The 15,827-nt window shown below is 38.8% G+C and overlaps 4 protein-coding genes across 12 annotated transcripts; 1 reads left to right on the top strand and 3 right to left on the bottom strand.

Annotated features, from left to right (window-relative positions):
- Positions 1–131: 131 nt before the first annotated feature.
- Positions 132–1,677, bottom strand: LOC122396635 (RING finger protein narya). 5 transcript variants are annotated; one of them, XM_043395213.1, is made up of 6 exons: positions 1,518–1,560; positions 1,256–1,272; positions 1,076–1,189; positions 759–940; positions 485–690; positions 132–337 (listed from the first exon to the last, which is right to left on the bottom strand). In XM_043395213.1, exons 3-6 carry the CDS (start codon positions 1,182–1,184, stop codon positions 160–162), a joined length of 675 nt encoding a protein of 224 aa, XP_043251148.1. In that variant the 5' UTR covers positions 1,185–1,189; positions 1,256–1,272; positions 1,518–1,560; the 3' UTR covers positions 132–159. The 5 variants fall into 5 exon arrangements, with proteins under 5 accessions (XP_043251148.1, XP_043251145.1, XP_043251149.1 ...); XM_043395210.1 differs by having other exon boundaries at positions 1,076–1,193; positions 1,518–1,554; XM_043395214.1 differs by lacking the exons at positions 1,256–1,272; positions 1,518–1,560 and adding an exon at positions 1,648–1,677.
- On the top strand, positions 206–4,973 carry LOC122396634. 3 transcript variants are annotated; one of them, XM_043395207.1, is made up of 3 exons: positions 206–318; positions 1,797–1,957; positions 2,259–3,204. In XM_043395207.1, exons 2-3 carry the CDS (start codon positions 1,825–1,827, stop codon positions 2,927–2,929), a joined length of 804 nt encoding a protein of 267 aa, XP_043251142.1. In that variant the 5' UTR covers positions 206–318; positions 1,797–1,824; the 3' UTR covers positions 2,930–3,204. The 3 variants fall into 3 exon arrangements, 2 of the variants coding, with proteins under 2 accessions (XP_043251142.1, XP_043251143.1); XM_043395208.1 differs by lacking the exon at positions 206–318 and adding an exon at positions 1,599–1,703; XR_006259058.1 differs by lacking the exon at positions 206–318 and adding an exon at positions 4,519–4,973 and having other exon boundaries at positions 1,812–1,957; positions 2,259–3,024.
- On the bottom strand, positions 3,677–6,305 carry LOC122396636 (superoxide dismutase [Cu-Zn], chloroplastic-like). 3 transcript variants are annotated; one of them, XM_043395217.1, is made up of 4 exons: positions 6,208–6,295; positions 5,499–5,560; positions 4,983–5,201; positions 3,677–4,239 (listed from the first exon to the last, which is right to left on the bottom strand). In XM_043395217.1, exons 2-4 carry the CDS (start codon positions 5,550–5,552, stop codon positions 3,982–3,984), a joined length of 531 nt encoding a protein of 176 aa, XP_043251152.1. In that variant the 5' UTR covers positions 5,553–5,560; positions 6,208–6,295; the 3' UTR covers positions 3,677–3,981. The 3 variants fall into 3 exon arrangements, with proteins under 3 accessions (XP_043251152.1, XP_043251151.1, XP_043251150.1); XM_043395216.1 differs by lacking the exon at positions 6,208–6,295 and adding an exon at positions 5,903–5,925 and having other exon boundaries at positions 4,983–5,204; XM_043395215.1 differs by having other exon boundaries at positions 3,678–4,239; positions 4,983–5,204; positions 6,208–6,305.
- A 299-nt stretch (positions 6,306–6,604) lies between these two features.
- Positions 6,605–15,003, bottom strand: LOC122396576 (dynein axonemal intermediate chain 3-like). The gene is made up of 14 exons (XM_043395112.1): positions 14,940–15,003; positions 14,831–14,849; positions 14,509–14,701; positions 14,008–14,439; positions 13,448–13,768; positions 13,126–13,374; positions 11,802–11,955; positions 11,393–11,726; positions 10,752–11,074; positions 10,441–10,669; positions 10,085–10,385; positions 9,739–9,915; positions 9,330–9,674; positions 6,605–6,787 (listed from the first exon to the last, which is right to left on the bottom strand). The coding sequence occupies exons 1-14, from the start codon at positions 15,001–15,003 to the stop codon at positions 6,608–6,610; spliced, it is 3,321 nt and encodes a 1,106-aa protein (XP_043251047.1). The 3' UTR covers positions 6,605–6,607.
- Positions 15,004–15,827: the final 824 nt, after the last annotated feature.

Here is a 15,827-nt window from a genome sequence, read left to right as displayed (position 1 = left end):
CAAATAATAAAAAACTCATTGATGATGTTTGCAACTTAATGTCGCAAAAGGCTGTAGGTAATAGTTTTTCTTTTTTTGTTCTATTTTCTGTTATTTATAAAATTTAAGAAAACTTAAATACTTAAAATTAATAACATATGATGTAAGATATAATTTTATTTAAGTTGTGAAAGTATAAGTAGATCTTGTATTTGAATCACCATTAGGTGCAATTAACTTTACAGATTGTGGATTAGGTATACGAAAACCTTCCAAGATTGTATTGCCTTTCCCTGTGTTATAAGACTGACTTGACATATTAGTTCCGCAAGATAGAAGGTACGAGTTTCCTGTGTTCCTATAAATAGAAAGATATTAATTTCTTTGTGAATTGTCATATGTATCTCTCTTATCTTTTTACTCTATTACTGAGACATTTGACTGTATTCAGTTTGATTTAAAATCGTATAAATTTGTATTTTTCAATAATCTGCATATCCTATACCTTCCTTTGTTCCTTCTGTTAGTAGGATTAAATGGTGTAGAGGTACTACTCATAGAATTCAGTGTTCTGTTTTGTATTTCAATAGACATAAGTTTCTTTCTTTGATCTACATTTTCTACCTTCAGTTTCATATACTTGTCTCTTAGTATTTTCATACTTTGCGAGAGATTATAGTAGTGGGACTTCAGCATTTCATATTTCTTGTCCTTGAATTTGATTAAATAATTTAGATAATTTTTTTTCTACAAATTGCACAATGATTAGAGAAACGCACAATTTCATAAAAACGTTGTATCACGAGTTTCGTTTGATTATTTTGAAATCCGCATATTTTATTTAACGACTCCAGTGATTCGGTCACGGGCGCGAAAAAGTTTTCCACCCGTGCTAGGGATGGTTGTTGTAGTTCCACGGAATATACACCCATTTGCTGGCATTGAGGGCACTGTTTCTCCGCTACATTACGAAAAATAAAATGTTTTCTTAACTCGAACGTTGTCGCCCGCCGAGTTCCCTCTTTTAAATTTAAAGACTGCAGGCTGTACTCATTGTAAGAGATATTATTTAATATCAGTTGTTTTTAATTTTTACCTTGTTGTATACAGCCATTACAATATATATGACCGCATTGCGTTAAACAAAACGGTTTCTTTCCTCTCTGAGTCGTGATCGAACACTTATTACAAATGAACAGGTCCATGTTTACTGTCTACCAGAAATAGGCTAATAAAATTTTATATATATTGTATGACTGTCTGGTCGAACATTTACATCAAATTGACGAAGAGCGTTTTGTAACAATTTCGTTTGAAATCGATTGATTATTGTTTCGAGCAATGGTGGCGCTAGTTGTCTTTTCCATGGATGATAAAACAGTTACATCTGTGGTTTTGTTAGTTTCTGGTCGAGTATCGTTTCTAGAATTATTTAATTATTATGTTGTCGGCGATTTTAGTTAATTTCTGATTGAACACGATTCCTAATTAAAAATTGTAATTCCATTCGTATTGTCGGTGAATGAAACTTCGTTTGGGAATCGAAGTTTCGTGTCGAGTGAGCCGAATACTTCCGAACCGAGACGAGACGAGACGAGACGAAACGAAACGAAACGAAACGAAACTAACCGAGAGAAGCTAAAAATAGTTCAGATTAGAAGCATTTACCTGGCCGAAATGAATCGAACGTTCAGTTTTTTGTGAAATTAGTCGAAAATTATATTGTTTGTTTATTTTTTTTTATCAAGTATTCGCAGTAGAATACATGTACGAATCGTATCGTGGTTAGTTCATTGCCCATAGTTTCGATTCCCTAGAGAGCAGCGTGGAAGGCAGATAAAAGAGATGGACGATAGGGAACTAATTTTGAATGTGAAGGAATACGAAGAGCTCTACGATACTAGCACTACAGATTACTACAATCAACTCGTGCGAGATAAAATATGGGAAGAAATAGCAGCGAAAATGGGAGTAACAGGTCAGAAATGAGTTCGATATAAATTGTTTAATTAAGTAGTTTCTATTATCGATGAAATTTCGGATGAATCGTAGAAACTAGTTGTTGGAAAAAAACGTAGCGAAAACGTAAATTAAACGAGATAGAGAAATGGGAATGCAAGACTACTGTTTATTTCGTGATTGATATTCGAAGTTTTTTTAGGTGTTTGCTCTAAAGTAGTTCATTGTGTTGTTTCCATCGATTGTACAAAGAGAAAAGTATTAGATAGAATATTTCTCATATTTTATATAAATATCGACATTCTAATTGTCGTTTTAAGGTAAACGATGTAAAACAAGGTGGAGTTATCTGAGGGATCTCTATATGAAATCTCGAAAGACTAGGAAAATGAGGCGTGTAGATGGTAGCACCACGACGAAACCGTGGACATACGAATACGAGATGGAATTCTTGAATCCGTTTCTTGGTCAGCTGAAATCGAGTCAGTTTATACGCAATAGGAGACAAGGATTGCAGCACAAGTCCGAGTTGCGACTTCCTGAAGAAATTACATTAAACGCCGTCGCAAATAATGTTCCTCCATCATCTTTGACACCAAATCGTGTTTCTCCTCCCCCTCCCCCTTCTTCCCCTTCATTGGACCAGAGTTTAAAGTGTACGTTTAGAAAACCAGAGTCCGTTAGCTCCGCAGCGTTCGTTCAGGACGCTTCGAACGGTAGACCAGCGCCGCCTGGCGACGCTTTGTTAAAATACTTCGAAGCCGTTACGGAAACCGTCAGAGGATTCCCGCCCACGCTTCAAGTGAAAGTAAAGTCGGAAATATCGAAAATAGTACATCAAGCAGAGTTAGAGCATATTCAGCAGACACAGTTCGAACCTTTTCTACAACCAGGGCAGGATTTGACACACATACAGTTTTCACCCGATAACACGGTAAATTCGCAATATGAGTTTGAATGCTGCGTAACGAAACAAGAGCAACCAGGATGAACGCTCTGGTAGTTGGTTTTTAGAGATTACGTTTTAAACGAAGGCCTGTCTGAAATTCTTTACTCTCGTCGGTTCTGGTTCTTGCTGCGAGGTTAGTAAGTAATCATAACCTAACTCGTAACGCGTATAGTCCGAGGGAACAATATTAACCTTCGAAGTCCGGATGCTTGAGCAGTTTTGATCCATAAAGAAAATTCAGATATACATGTGTGTATATTTTGTAATAAATTCTGCTGCGATTATTTTTAACATTCTTTATTAGCTATTAACACCTGCTTTCGACTCTCTTCGTTGCAGCTCTATTGAATACTGATTTAAGTTTCTGTTATCAAGGTATAAGGCACTAGTTGATCTATAGGAAACATGAATGATTTTGTGTTTGCTATTTTTGTACATATGTACAGGGTAAATATTGAAATAAATAAAAAGTTATTAACTTGCGACTTCTGGAATTACAGCCTTACCTTTTTTTCTTCTTAAATGATACATTCTACAAAAAGTAAATAACTTTACAAACAGTATTGCATAGTAAGGGGGAGAATATATTCTCCGTTTGTTTATAAGATATATTAAAAGGATGAAAATAAAAAGATCAGTATTATGTCCATTGATGGCTAACCGTACATTGGTAGTATAGATTTTTGGTCCCAGGATCCATGTAAAGAGAGATACCAATTTTACATGCATATTTGCATCTTTATTTAGTTAGAATATACAGATGCAGAAATAGGTACATTCTATTATTACAATATTATGCGAGTATAGAATAAATGGACCAAAAGGTTTAATATAAAAGTAAATCATTTGTTACAAGCGAATGTTATCAAAGAGGATTCAGATACAAATTACAACAGCAAAAGAAAATAGTAAATTTTATTTTCATAAGTAAATTTTATATTCATAGCCTGTATAGATCCTTCCATTCTGGTTGTTTGTCTTATACTTTTAATCGATTACAATTTTCATTCTTATTACATTTGTATACTGCGAGAGTTGAAACAGCGAAGTAAATATATCGATATAAGAAATACAATCTGGGTTAGAAAGAAATATCACTGAACTAGGCCAATAATGCCACATGCCCAACGGTCTCCCGCGTTTCCAGTCGTCATAGAAAGTGGATGTTGTGTTTGACCCAGATCATCTTCATCAGCATGAACGACAATCGCGCGTCCCAAAATACTGTTCGGTCCACTGAGGGAAATTACATTATCGGTGATGTCCACTACCGCTACTCCGTTAGCGTTGGCTTGGATGTTTCCCAGGTCGCCAACGTGTCTTATGGGACTGTCTGGTGCACCGTGAGAGACCTGAATGCAAAAACAAGACATATTTAATATAACTTGTAATAGAAAGTATTCGTACACAAAAATGTTTCATGATGTCTATTTTTATTCGGAATAAGGTTGTCTTAAAGTTGTAGTTAAAATACCTCCAGAAAGATTATTATACGATTTCTTTTTATGATGTTAAAAATTGATAACGTTTAGACCAAGTGCGTTAATATTTATGTTTTTACGTTATTTGTTTTTATGCCTGCTACTTTGGAAAATGCATACTGAAACAAGGAATTGCTGTGATTATTATAGATTCTTATGTACCGTTCAGCGAAGAAGGTGAATGGGATACACCGGGAATGAGTGAGATAGATCAAGAGCGAGCGAGAGTCCCCCATTACGTGCGTTTGGTGGCCATAACTTCAAAGCGATACCGTATGCATATCATTTTGTTAATCGTTATTGCAAAATAAAAAGTTTCTTTTTTTCTTTTTTATTTTGTTAGAGTTTCTGAAAAGGCACAGCGGCGTTTACATCCTCACTCCTGATGTGGTCCGCTGACTCACCGGTATTGGTCGAAAACAGTGACGAAGATAGGTGACAGCCAATCAGCGGACTGCAGCAAGAGTGGGGATGTGAACACGCTGCGCCTTCTTCTCGTGGAAGGACGATACAAGATACTTATATTCTCGATTTCTCTTTTTCGTCATACCACTAATACTTGAATCATTGTACTTGAAATTATTGTACATTGTTTGGTACATATTATAGCTTACCTTTTTTGGATTAAAATGAGCAGCGGCAGATGTGCAACCTTGTCTCAAATCCCCTTTCTCGTGTACGTGAAAACCGTGCAATCCTTCGGTGAGACCATATACATTGCCAATGATATGAACGGGTCCATTGGATTCGTTTTGTGTGATAGTCAGTTCTCCAGTTACATTTCGCTTACTCACATCGTGAGGCCTCAGGACGACAACTCCGCATGTCATCGGCTTCTTGTGTCAATAGATATCAAGATGTTAAATGAGTATGTAGCAAAAACCAATTGAAATGTTCATAGCTAGAAGTACAAATTTTTAAACAGTCCAATTTCGAACGGCAAACGATTGCATCGAAACACACGACTTTTAAAACGATCTCAAAGTCGATCAAGGTCACAAATACGAGTACAATCCTTGCGTTCTATTCCTGAACGAGATAATTTTATGTTGGTTTTTGCGACAGTTTGTTCATTCTCTAACTATTTTATAAAAAATCGAACAGTATTTGGGTTAAATGTTTATGCTTACCTTCGCGACAGCAGCGCCAACAACAACGAGAAGTAGTATTATAAATTTATTCATTTTTGATGCTATAACAGGCGAGCATAATGATTAATTGTAGTACGTAAAAAATTGTTTGCTCACGTGCAATAATGACGGAATCAACACGCGAAATGCATTCACACGAGTTTTTCTACAGAGTATCGAAAAAAATGTTTCAAGACTTTAAGGACTTGTAGCACTTCGCGAACCGAGTAAAAAAATCCAATCGACGTAGATCCAAAAGTTTTTCTGCGACGCAATTGAAATGCAAATAGAACAATCGATTGTCAACGCAAGATTATTAGACTGGCATCAACGACTCGATCAAGGTATTGAATATTCGTAGATAATAGAAGTTGATTTTTCGTCGAAATAATTGACATTCGTACCTCTGTCGATTGGACACCTTTTGCTCCTCCATACAGTCTTCGAAACACTTTTCTTTTAATACTTTGTACACGAAGAAATCGTAACTATCGAGATGAAATAAAATTAAGGTTACGTTAAAATACTGATGCTATAAGAATACGGTATTTTAAATTTTCCATTTAATTTTTTAGCACCACGGTTGAAAAATTTCGTTATTTAACGACGATCAAATTATCACGATCACGCTAAGGAAACAAAATTAATGGCCGTACAAGGAAATAACTCCAACCTTGTTGGGACGATGTAAAAAGTGAAAGGAACTTACCATACACACGTATTCACGATATTGCGATTACTGACTGGTTCTCGAGCAATGTTCCACTTATATAGAGTGATTCGCCCGCCAGTGAATTAAAGTGTTAAAGATGGCAACGATGCATCGATGTTTCTTATCGATACAGGACTATGCATAAACAGTAGAATCCATCTCTTTGAACTTGACCTGGTATTCCCTGACCGGGTCTGATTTATGTTTATAGAATTTAATTTGAATTTTTTGTACAATTACGTTGAGTACAGCATCTTAATCAGGGAGCAACCATAAAAATATTTCTTAATTTCTAAATTTTAATCAACGCAATCGATATTTTGTCATTACATTAAGAACGACGTTTCGTTTTTATTAAGACATTTTCAGAGGAAATTAGCGTCGGTCATTGTTCGATTTAATAAATATTTTTTAACTTGTAGTCCATCGAGAGCCGTCTCGATTTGCCTTCTTCGAGCACTGTTCTCCAATCGAACGTGTGCACGAATGGATTCTTTTGCAAATAAGCCAATGCTTCCGTTTCTGTTTCCATGTACTTCTTAACAATCTCTTCGTCCGGATCGACGATTACCACATCCTTTTGAGCAATTAAGATTATGTTATAAAAATGTATGTAGGCTAGATGTGACCTGTTCAGCATTAATATTTGATGAGAATTGTAATTTCCGACACAATCTACAGAGGAAAGAAACGTAAATTTGTAAAAGTTTTTCAGCAAGTATGCTAATTTGTATATTCTGTGGTTTGCTTGTTTTGTTTTAAGGTGTCAAAGTGGATGCACTGTGAATGTGTATTTCTGGTAAACTGCTATTGGAAAACGGGGGTACGAGGCTGGAGTGAGACTTCTTGGCTTTAGCCAGGTCGAAAACCCCGATTAAGCTGATGTTCTCCTATATCTGGGCTATTATCTTCGATAGTAGCCTGGTGCAGAGAATTTCGGCGAAGTTGGCGGGCTCACTTTGGCCAAATCCACTCACCTCACCTCCACGTGGGGCCCCCGGGACCCTGTATCGACTTATGTTGGTACAGGATGCGAAAGAGTGAGTGGTAGATGAGCAAGGAGTCAAGTACCTGGTTGCTACAAACATCAGACTCGACCAAAATAGAGAAGACCCGAGAGTAAAAGAAAAGTCCGAGTAGGTGTGATGTATTATAGCCCGAGGAACACCAAAAGTGTCGAGAATCAACGCAACACTAACTTTGAATATGCTGGTCGTGACTTCACAAGTTAACACCTGTAACTGCTGCAGGAAGTGAACTGTAAGATTTAGAATTTATATTTACCTAAGAGGATCGTTCAGATGCTGAAATATAGGGTAACGTAGCATCATTTATTTTTGCAATTTCTCCGTTATTTTTCAATGTATATTAATTTTTTGTATTCTACATTTTAAAAGCTCTGTTGCTATTACTGAGAAACTGGTTACTTTACACTACTTTTAGATTTTCATGAATATTATGAATACTATTTTTATTGAATATTATTGCGATCCAAAAACATTTTTATCTCGAAAATATGAAAAGAAAGTAAGCGTGATTACTGTAAGGTTTATACTTTAGCTTAGTGAAAAACCGAAGGAAACAACTGAGCTTGTCGTATGCAGCAACCAGATTATCAACGCCTTCAAGCCCTATCTACGAACAATTAACCAACACCGCTCGTTTCAATGAATTTAAGGAAAAGCCCAAACTACCGAAACCGTTAAATAATAGAGTCAAAACATACTGGCAAGAACTAAATATGAATACACCAAAAATTATATCGAGAATACTGTATCAAATTCCACCATGGACGATAGATCCTCCTTGCATACTCGAAAAAATTCTGGAACCAGGAAAAAACACCAACTCAAACGTTCTCAAAAGTCTATATACTGAATTATCTGATAAATACCCACACAGGACAGGGGGCTGGATGTGTGATATGCACTCCCGAACATGAGCTGCTATTTAGGCTTCCGCAAACGTTCACAGTATTCACTAGTGAAGCATTAGCTGTTCTACAAGCCCTGAAGCACATAGAAGAAACAACACACAACAAATCCATCGTTCTAACTGATTCTAAAAGCACCCTACTCGCTCTACAAAATTTGGAAACAAATAACTCAGTAATCCAAAACATTATTGAATTAAATGAAACCCTTAAGCGAGACGAAAGAGAAGTTTTATATTCCTGGATCCCCTGGAGCAAAACTGGCTAGCTCCAGTAGAGCTATAATGAAATATGACCAGGCAACTCATCAAGACCTCCAAAAGTATTGCACCAAGGCGCTAACGGAACTGTGGAATGAAGAATGGAGAAATAGCAGACCAACTAAGCTACACAAAGTTCGAAACAATATATATGACTTCGATCCGGCACTACCACTAAATAGAAATGATCAAGTGAAAACGACCCGATTAAGAATAGGACACTCAAGCTGGGCACACTCGTACCTTATCACAAAAACCGAATCAAATTCCTGCGACACCTGTAACGTACAAAATATTATTAACACACATCTTGACAATTTGCCCTAAATACAATATGAAGAGGATTCAACATAAGCTACAAAATTCTTAAACTTATTAAAAGACATTAAAGTATACCAATTGCTCTAAATATGATCAGTTCCATTAGGTAATCCAATTGTGGTCACTAATAACCAACAAGGTGCATGTGACCTAAAATGCTCAAAAAAAAAAAATCCCCTAAAACCGATCGGTTCATGACGAAATACTTCTTAACACCAGAAGTATTAATTTAGTTCATGTTTTTACGTGTGACTGTGTGATGTTGAATCTTTATCGCGTATGATTGCGTCATAATGAGGGTAATATGTCAGTCATTACCTAACAGCCATACTGATAAGAACGTTAATAAACAAAATAGTTGCATGCCATTCAATTATTTTCAACTGTTTGAAAATGATGTTTTATACGTTCCTGTTAGACAGACTGTACAAGATTGTTGATTTTCAGCAGTTATTTTTTAGTATTTCCCATTGGAAAGCGAATTTATTTTATACTTTACCGCTTCCCTACGTTGAAAGTATCATTGTCCAGACATGTCCCGCTGTAACTGCCGCTATCGCCCCGCGTCAGTAATAATACAAACTGGTTTCCATTAGTCGACTCACCTGCAGCACTTCCTGCTGAAGCAACGTTTCCGCCAACGTGTCCTTTTTCGTTTTTTTGGCATCAAGCTGTATGGCAGTGCTCAGCGATACTCGTTTCGCTTCCGTTTGTCGTTTAGGGAAAAACAGGTTCACGTTGTGCTGAAAAATTTCTTCCTGCATGTCCAACGTCTCCTCGAGCATCTCCTTCTTCTTGATCGCTTCCCGTCGCATTTTCAATATCGGCTCGCGTTGCCTCTCCAGGTCGTCCTTCTTCAGCCCTTTCTTTTCCAGAATCACCTGTTGCATCCGCTTCAGTTCCATTTCCTGCCACCTTTCGCGCGCTGCTTCGATGATCTCCCATGGTTTCTGTGCACGTGAACGAAACACCACGATTAAGATAGTACGATATCAATTTACGAGTGACAGGTACCGGGGGTTTTTTAACGGATATCGTGTCAGCAACTTCCGTCATTCTTCTCGTAGCTATGGCCCTCTCCTCTTCCAATTGCTTCTTCTTTGCTATGTGCTGCACCAGCATTTGCGTCTTCTCGATATCATCCCGATGCGTCTTCGCCCATGCTTTTTGCCAGTTCTGACATTTCTTTATCTGAAATTGATATGAACACTAACGCAAACTAGAATGATCGATTACATTATATTCGAAGTTTCCATATTTTTTAACGACAAGATCGGATGCCAAAGCAGATGCACAATTGTCAGATATAAGAAATTTTAGATCCATCTTTGCCACTACTATTTTATTGCTTTAGGTTTACCCTTTGGTATTGTCGCTCTATGAAATTGTTCATCCATTTTTCGTTGATTCGGTCGTGTTTGAGAAAAATCACCGGGACCAGGAATACTCTTAAAGTGCCATTGAAGTCGCAGAACCCTATACACTGAGGTTCCAGGTACAATTGATGGGTGTGAACCCCCGTGATTAGGCGTCCGGATAAACTTTGAACGACACACGGCTCTTCGCTCTTGATCATGAAGTCCCAAATTTCGATACTTCCGTCCATACGTGCCAAGATCACGACCGTGGGACGAAAGCTACCCCAAGAAAACGCCGTGTACCTGCGGTCGATAGAATATTTATTGCGTACCTTAAAATTCTAGCCACAGTTCCTACCCGACGTTTGATTTCCTAGACATCAGCGGTGTGCTAAAGTCGTCCCTCCAAATGCAAAACAATTTCCCGCCCACCGTAGCAACGATATTCTTGTCGTTCCTGGACCTAATGGCGTGAGTTATTGGCCCATCGTGTACTTTCTTGTACCAGGACCAGTGGCACGTTTCGCTGTTAATAACCATATCGGTGGTAAACTCGTATCCTTCCCACGTGATGCATCCAAAATCACCTTGCAGACGACATTCAAATACGTGACAAAGTTTTGACAAATTCTCATCTCTCTAGTACCGTTTGTATCATAGAATGTATACCTTCGACTGTGCCAACAAGTATCCTCGCTTCTGTTACAAAATTCGGTTTTTTAATTATATTTTTGTAAACTCTTCTAACAGTTACGTCTTTTGTAGGTGGAGAAACGTCGACGCGTTCCTTTTTGAACGTCGGCACGTAGACGCTGATCGCGGTGATCACCTGTTTCCGACTTATGTTCGGATGTTGAACAACGAGAACGTAATGCGGCCTGAAGATGCGGTCGAGGTGTTTGAACGGCGAGACCGACTTCAACATTTCAGGCCGTTTGCTCGCCCTTTCTTTCTTCGCGATATGACGGCTTTCGTACAGAAATTTCTGCAGCCTTAACACAAGTAATGTTTCAAATCCACGAACCTTTTGAAAGTATGTGTAAAATGGTCGAATACTGTTCCGAGATTCACAGCCCGATTTTAACACTTTAATGGCCGCCAACGTGAGATATACGAAGATATTATTATAAGGCATTATAAATGTAACCTCAACAAACGTAATAAGTTGATGATGCAGTAGATGAAAGTCACGTATACGTGACAGCGGCCGTCAAAGTGTTAGAATAGATTTGTTAATAACTTTACGCCTTTTAACAGATCCACCAGAGATTATAAGTGTATTAGTATTCTATCTATGATAATTTACTAACTTCAGGTCCCAGAATGCGATCGTACCATCCTGGCTCGAAGTGACAAATTGGCTAGTTAAGTCATCTACGTTCGTGTTCTCCGGTAACGACGTTATCCTACCATTCTCGTCGATTTTATCGTACGGCGAGATCCACGATATTTGCGTTATCGATGCCTTTTGGCTGTCTTTTAGCGACGACATTGCAGTAGTTCTGACAGTAGATGTTCCGACTACTTCTCGCAACCACGTGCTCAAATTCTTGATAGCGATCTTGTACCTTTTTTGATTCGGGGTGCTTACAATAACGGTCTCTATTTGTTCAATTTTCCCGGGAATATGCCAAATTACAACCTACGGTTCCAACAGTTCCTACATTTATCATAATATCGATAGGGCATGGTAGTCGATCGTTAGGTTGTTACTTAACTGGCCGTTCGCGCAACCACCGACGATCAAAGTTGGATCGAGTGGATTCACGGCTACTGTTGTGACCTCCCTTGAACACTCGAGGATCAGTTTGGGGGCTAAACTGTCGGTGAATGACCATACCAGTACGTAATTGTCTTTGTACGCTTTCATTACCTGCATTGAAAGCAATGCTCACACGAAAGTATACGAACGCATACATTTATAACATTTAACTAATGAAATATATTTATATGTATATATTTTATATATACGAAATTTGATTAAAATACGACATCTCCTTGTCAATAAAAAAAAATTTCAAATCGTTCTAAAAAAAATATTTTCAGTCGCGGGGGTCGATTACAATCATTTTTGGTGAATAGACATACCCTCGAATTCCTACCCATTTTCGTGAAAAAAATTCAATAGGTGGAGAAATATTTCATCAAAATTAAAAAATTTCAAATCGTTCTGAAAAAATTATTTTACGTTGCGGGGGTGAATTATAATCATTTTCGGTGAATAGACATACCCTCGAAATCCTACGAATTTCCGAGAAAAAAATTCTTTACCGAAAATCTAATGTGAGGCCAGAAATGGTTTTCGAAATTTCATGTGTGTGTTTAAAACACCATAACTTCTGAACGGATTGGAGGATTTTAATGTTTAAAAAGACAAGTAACGCGTATTTTAGTGAAGAATATGTAGAAATTCCAAGAATGTTTGAAAAGTTGTTCCTTAACCCCGTAAAGTGAGAGAAACCGCATAAAAATTGGTGCAATTTTCAAACGTCCATAACTACTACAATTTAGTGTTTCTCTAACAGTATATAAATATAGTCTTTCAAGTGTTTGCTGGAGGCATACATTAGATATAAGCACAAACGAGGTATATGTATTGTATACCTTGTCTGTGATAGTGTGGTGATATGGTAGCTATCTTTTTTACCTATGGCTACTTGATGGCTATCTGTTTTACCGACGAACCATGGTGACATATCTTTTTTAACGACAGATGAAAGTATAGGTTAGATAACCCTTTGATGACAAGTAAGAAAAGTGCTAACAGATCGGTAACGTACCAGTTGTTCAAATTTATTGCGAACAGATAATGTACCACTTGTTGCTAAGTGATCTACCATTGGAAGGAACGAACATGATTCGTGTAGAAGTATGGAGGTTTTTATCAAGGTTCAATTGTAGTTCGCGAAATAATTACACTTAAAGGGGACATGCTCGATCCGTTGTTTAGAAACCCAGAGTTTAGAAAAAGGCGAAGAAATTTAAAGAGAATTTTGTCGAAGAAATTTTTTTTTTTTATGATTATTATCTTCGTCGCGTTTACCTCGTCGTGTGGTTTTGGTCCCAAAAGACGATGGCACTTTGAGTACCGTGTGTAAGCAGCGAATAGAATTCCGGTCCATAGCGAGTGCCAACACAGATCGTTGATGACTTTTTCGCTGATGTGCTCGCTATCGTGAAAGCTCAAGTGTTCTTTGTAGGCTGCTGGAATGGTCCATTGTGTGTCTCTTACGTCCCTGACTAAATTCCAATAATCGTTTGTGTAAATGTCCCAAGTGGCGTTTATCAATATCTGTAAATTTCAACAGATCCGACATTCTCGCTTTCGATCATTACAAATAAGGGCTTGTAGTTTGTAAACGAACTTCGTCGCACACTTCGTTGGTAAAACGTCGAAGAAAACGCTTGAACGATTCCCTTTGTTCTTCGTTGAAGGCAAGAATATCCGGGGACTTGTACTCGTATCCGTACTGGTTCCAAGAATTCGTAGTCATCGATAGCGTAGTTTGGACCTTAATGTCTCTCGTCATTGGCGTCACTTGCGTCGCTTTGTACATCAGCTTTCGCGATATATTTTCATACGTTTCGCGGTAAGGAAGGAGTTCGATGTATCCGTCTATTTGATCATCGACGTTCCTGTCTATCAGGTTCACCGGCGCGTTGAGCAGGTCCGCGGTAGATACCAGCTAGAGTTAACAAAACAGGATGAATATCGGATAGGTGCTATTTTGAGGCGGATGAGATTTCGAATGGTTGGTCACAATCGCGATCAAATCCCTTGCCTCACGATTTAATTTCGATTCACGATTAAAAGCGACACCAAAGTTTGGCCCCGGTAGACTCATCGCGTCTCCAAGACGTCATTGTAAGCTAAAGGGTCAAGGATGGGGTGGGTATTCGATATTTCGGTCCCCATCGTTCTCACCTCGATTTCCAAAAGCGGCCTCGTATTGGAAACGATGATCGTTACGATCTCACCCTGGCTACCCAGGTCTTGCCACTCCCCCAGTGGTTTGTACACCGCGGTTCTGACGCGATTCTCGTGTTCCTCCCTTAGTTTCTGGATATGCTCCAGGACAGCGTCGCGACCCTCCTCGGTCAAGCAAACGTAGAACTGGCCTTCTTGGGTCAGCGACGGCACGTAGCCAATGAGTATCTTCGTGTTTGGGAACCGTCGTATCTCGTCCTTCACGGGCAAAAAGTCGCTGCTCTCCTCGTGAAGGTCTATGTTGTCCTCGATAATTTCCTTTCTCACGTATACCCAAGGGTACTCGGTGCTGACGTTCTCACCAATCACGCAACCGACCACCTTTTGCGTCAGGGATGTTAGATTCAGTCTTGCTATGCCTGGCACCCCCTAAAAACGACGTTCTATCGTGTGTTCGAACATCAACCGATTAACGTCTAGTATCCGAGCGTACTCTACCATCGAAATGGAATATTGAATACGTTTCCGTGGCTCGGGCTCGAAATCCGTCGTGCTAAGTTTCAAGATGTCCTCCTTCGACGGGCCAAAGGACATGTGCGAATCGAGCTCGTATATAGTTTTCCGTCTCTCTCTGGTTTCGATGTCAAGGTGCACCGTCCTCTTTGCCTCCTTCTCCCAATCTATCGTTTCCCTGGAAAGGGCTAAAGGGAACGAGGTTTTCATTTTTACCGATAAGGCGGTCTTTCGACACCTTTGGTAGAAGTAGTCTTAAAACGATCGCTAACATTTTTCTTCCTCCATTTCCCACTTCGTGGTGTACTCCGGTATATATTCGGGCTCTTCATAGTCGGAAATGTTGTCGCTGGAATCACGACTCTTAAATAGATTAGTACTCATACGCGTATCTATCTTTTCATCTTTGATTTCACTTTCCTTTTCCTCCTGCTCGTCCTCTCTTTCATTTGCAATATAATCCTCCGGCTCGTCATCCATTATGTTTCAATTAACCTTATCACAAACGATAATCCAAACGGTACTGAGACATTCAATCGCGATAAATATTAAATTATTAATGTGTTTTACATTTCTTACCTGTGCTTGTTAACGTTCAAGATTTTTAATTTATTTTCAGTCTTGAGACATAAACGTAATATAGTTCGTTCGTAGACTTTCGTGTGACTGTTCAGAAAGTTATTTTTGATCGAACAACAAGAGATTCTCTTTAACGGTCCGATAGAACCGTCAACACCGTTCCCTGGAATTCGAAACGAAAAACTGGAAACCGTAATGGCGTATAATGAAATCTATGGCATCGTTTGCACGGAAAGATCGGAAAAACTGTTTAAAATTCAAATGAATGCGGAGCGTCGGGGTCCAATACAAACAGCGCAATAACCGACGCTCACTTCGCGATCGAGTTTTGGAAGTTTTATGTACCGATGGCAACGATGGCTGTTGGCTTTAATTGCCTTACAATTGATTTCGTATTGCCCGGCGATTCGGATTTAGCTTCCCGTGAACGTTAGCGTCGGGAAAGGAAACTGATACGAATAAAATCTCTGTATTATAGGCATAAATTCGACTACTCGGATATAGGCTTATAAAAGCGAGAAAACTGCCGTCACAGTCGAGGTATACCTAAAACAAATGAAAAATCCGCGAACGATTCATGTTTGCGTTCACGAATTAAATATCGTTGTTTCGTGGCGACATCTACCGACCGGTAACTCCCACGCTCGCCGTCAGATGGCCCTCCAACCGATTCTGTTCCCGGGAGTCGCGATGGGCACGCAAAGATTCTTTCTTTTTACGATATC

Source organism: Colletes gigas, unplaced genomic scaffold (genome assembly GCF_013123115.1).
Source record: "Colletes gigas isolate AHSC1104 unplaced genomic scaffold, ASM1312311v1 Colletes_gigas_Sc00007, whole genome shotgun sequence".
NCBI lineage: Eukaryota > Metazoa > Arthropoda > Insecta > Hymenoptera > Colletidae > Colletes > Colletes gigas.
The sequence above is the reverse complement of the archived record's forward strand: the minus strand, read 5'-3'. Positions and strand labels throughout refer to the sequence as shown.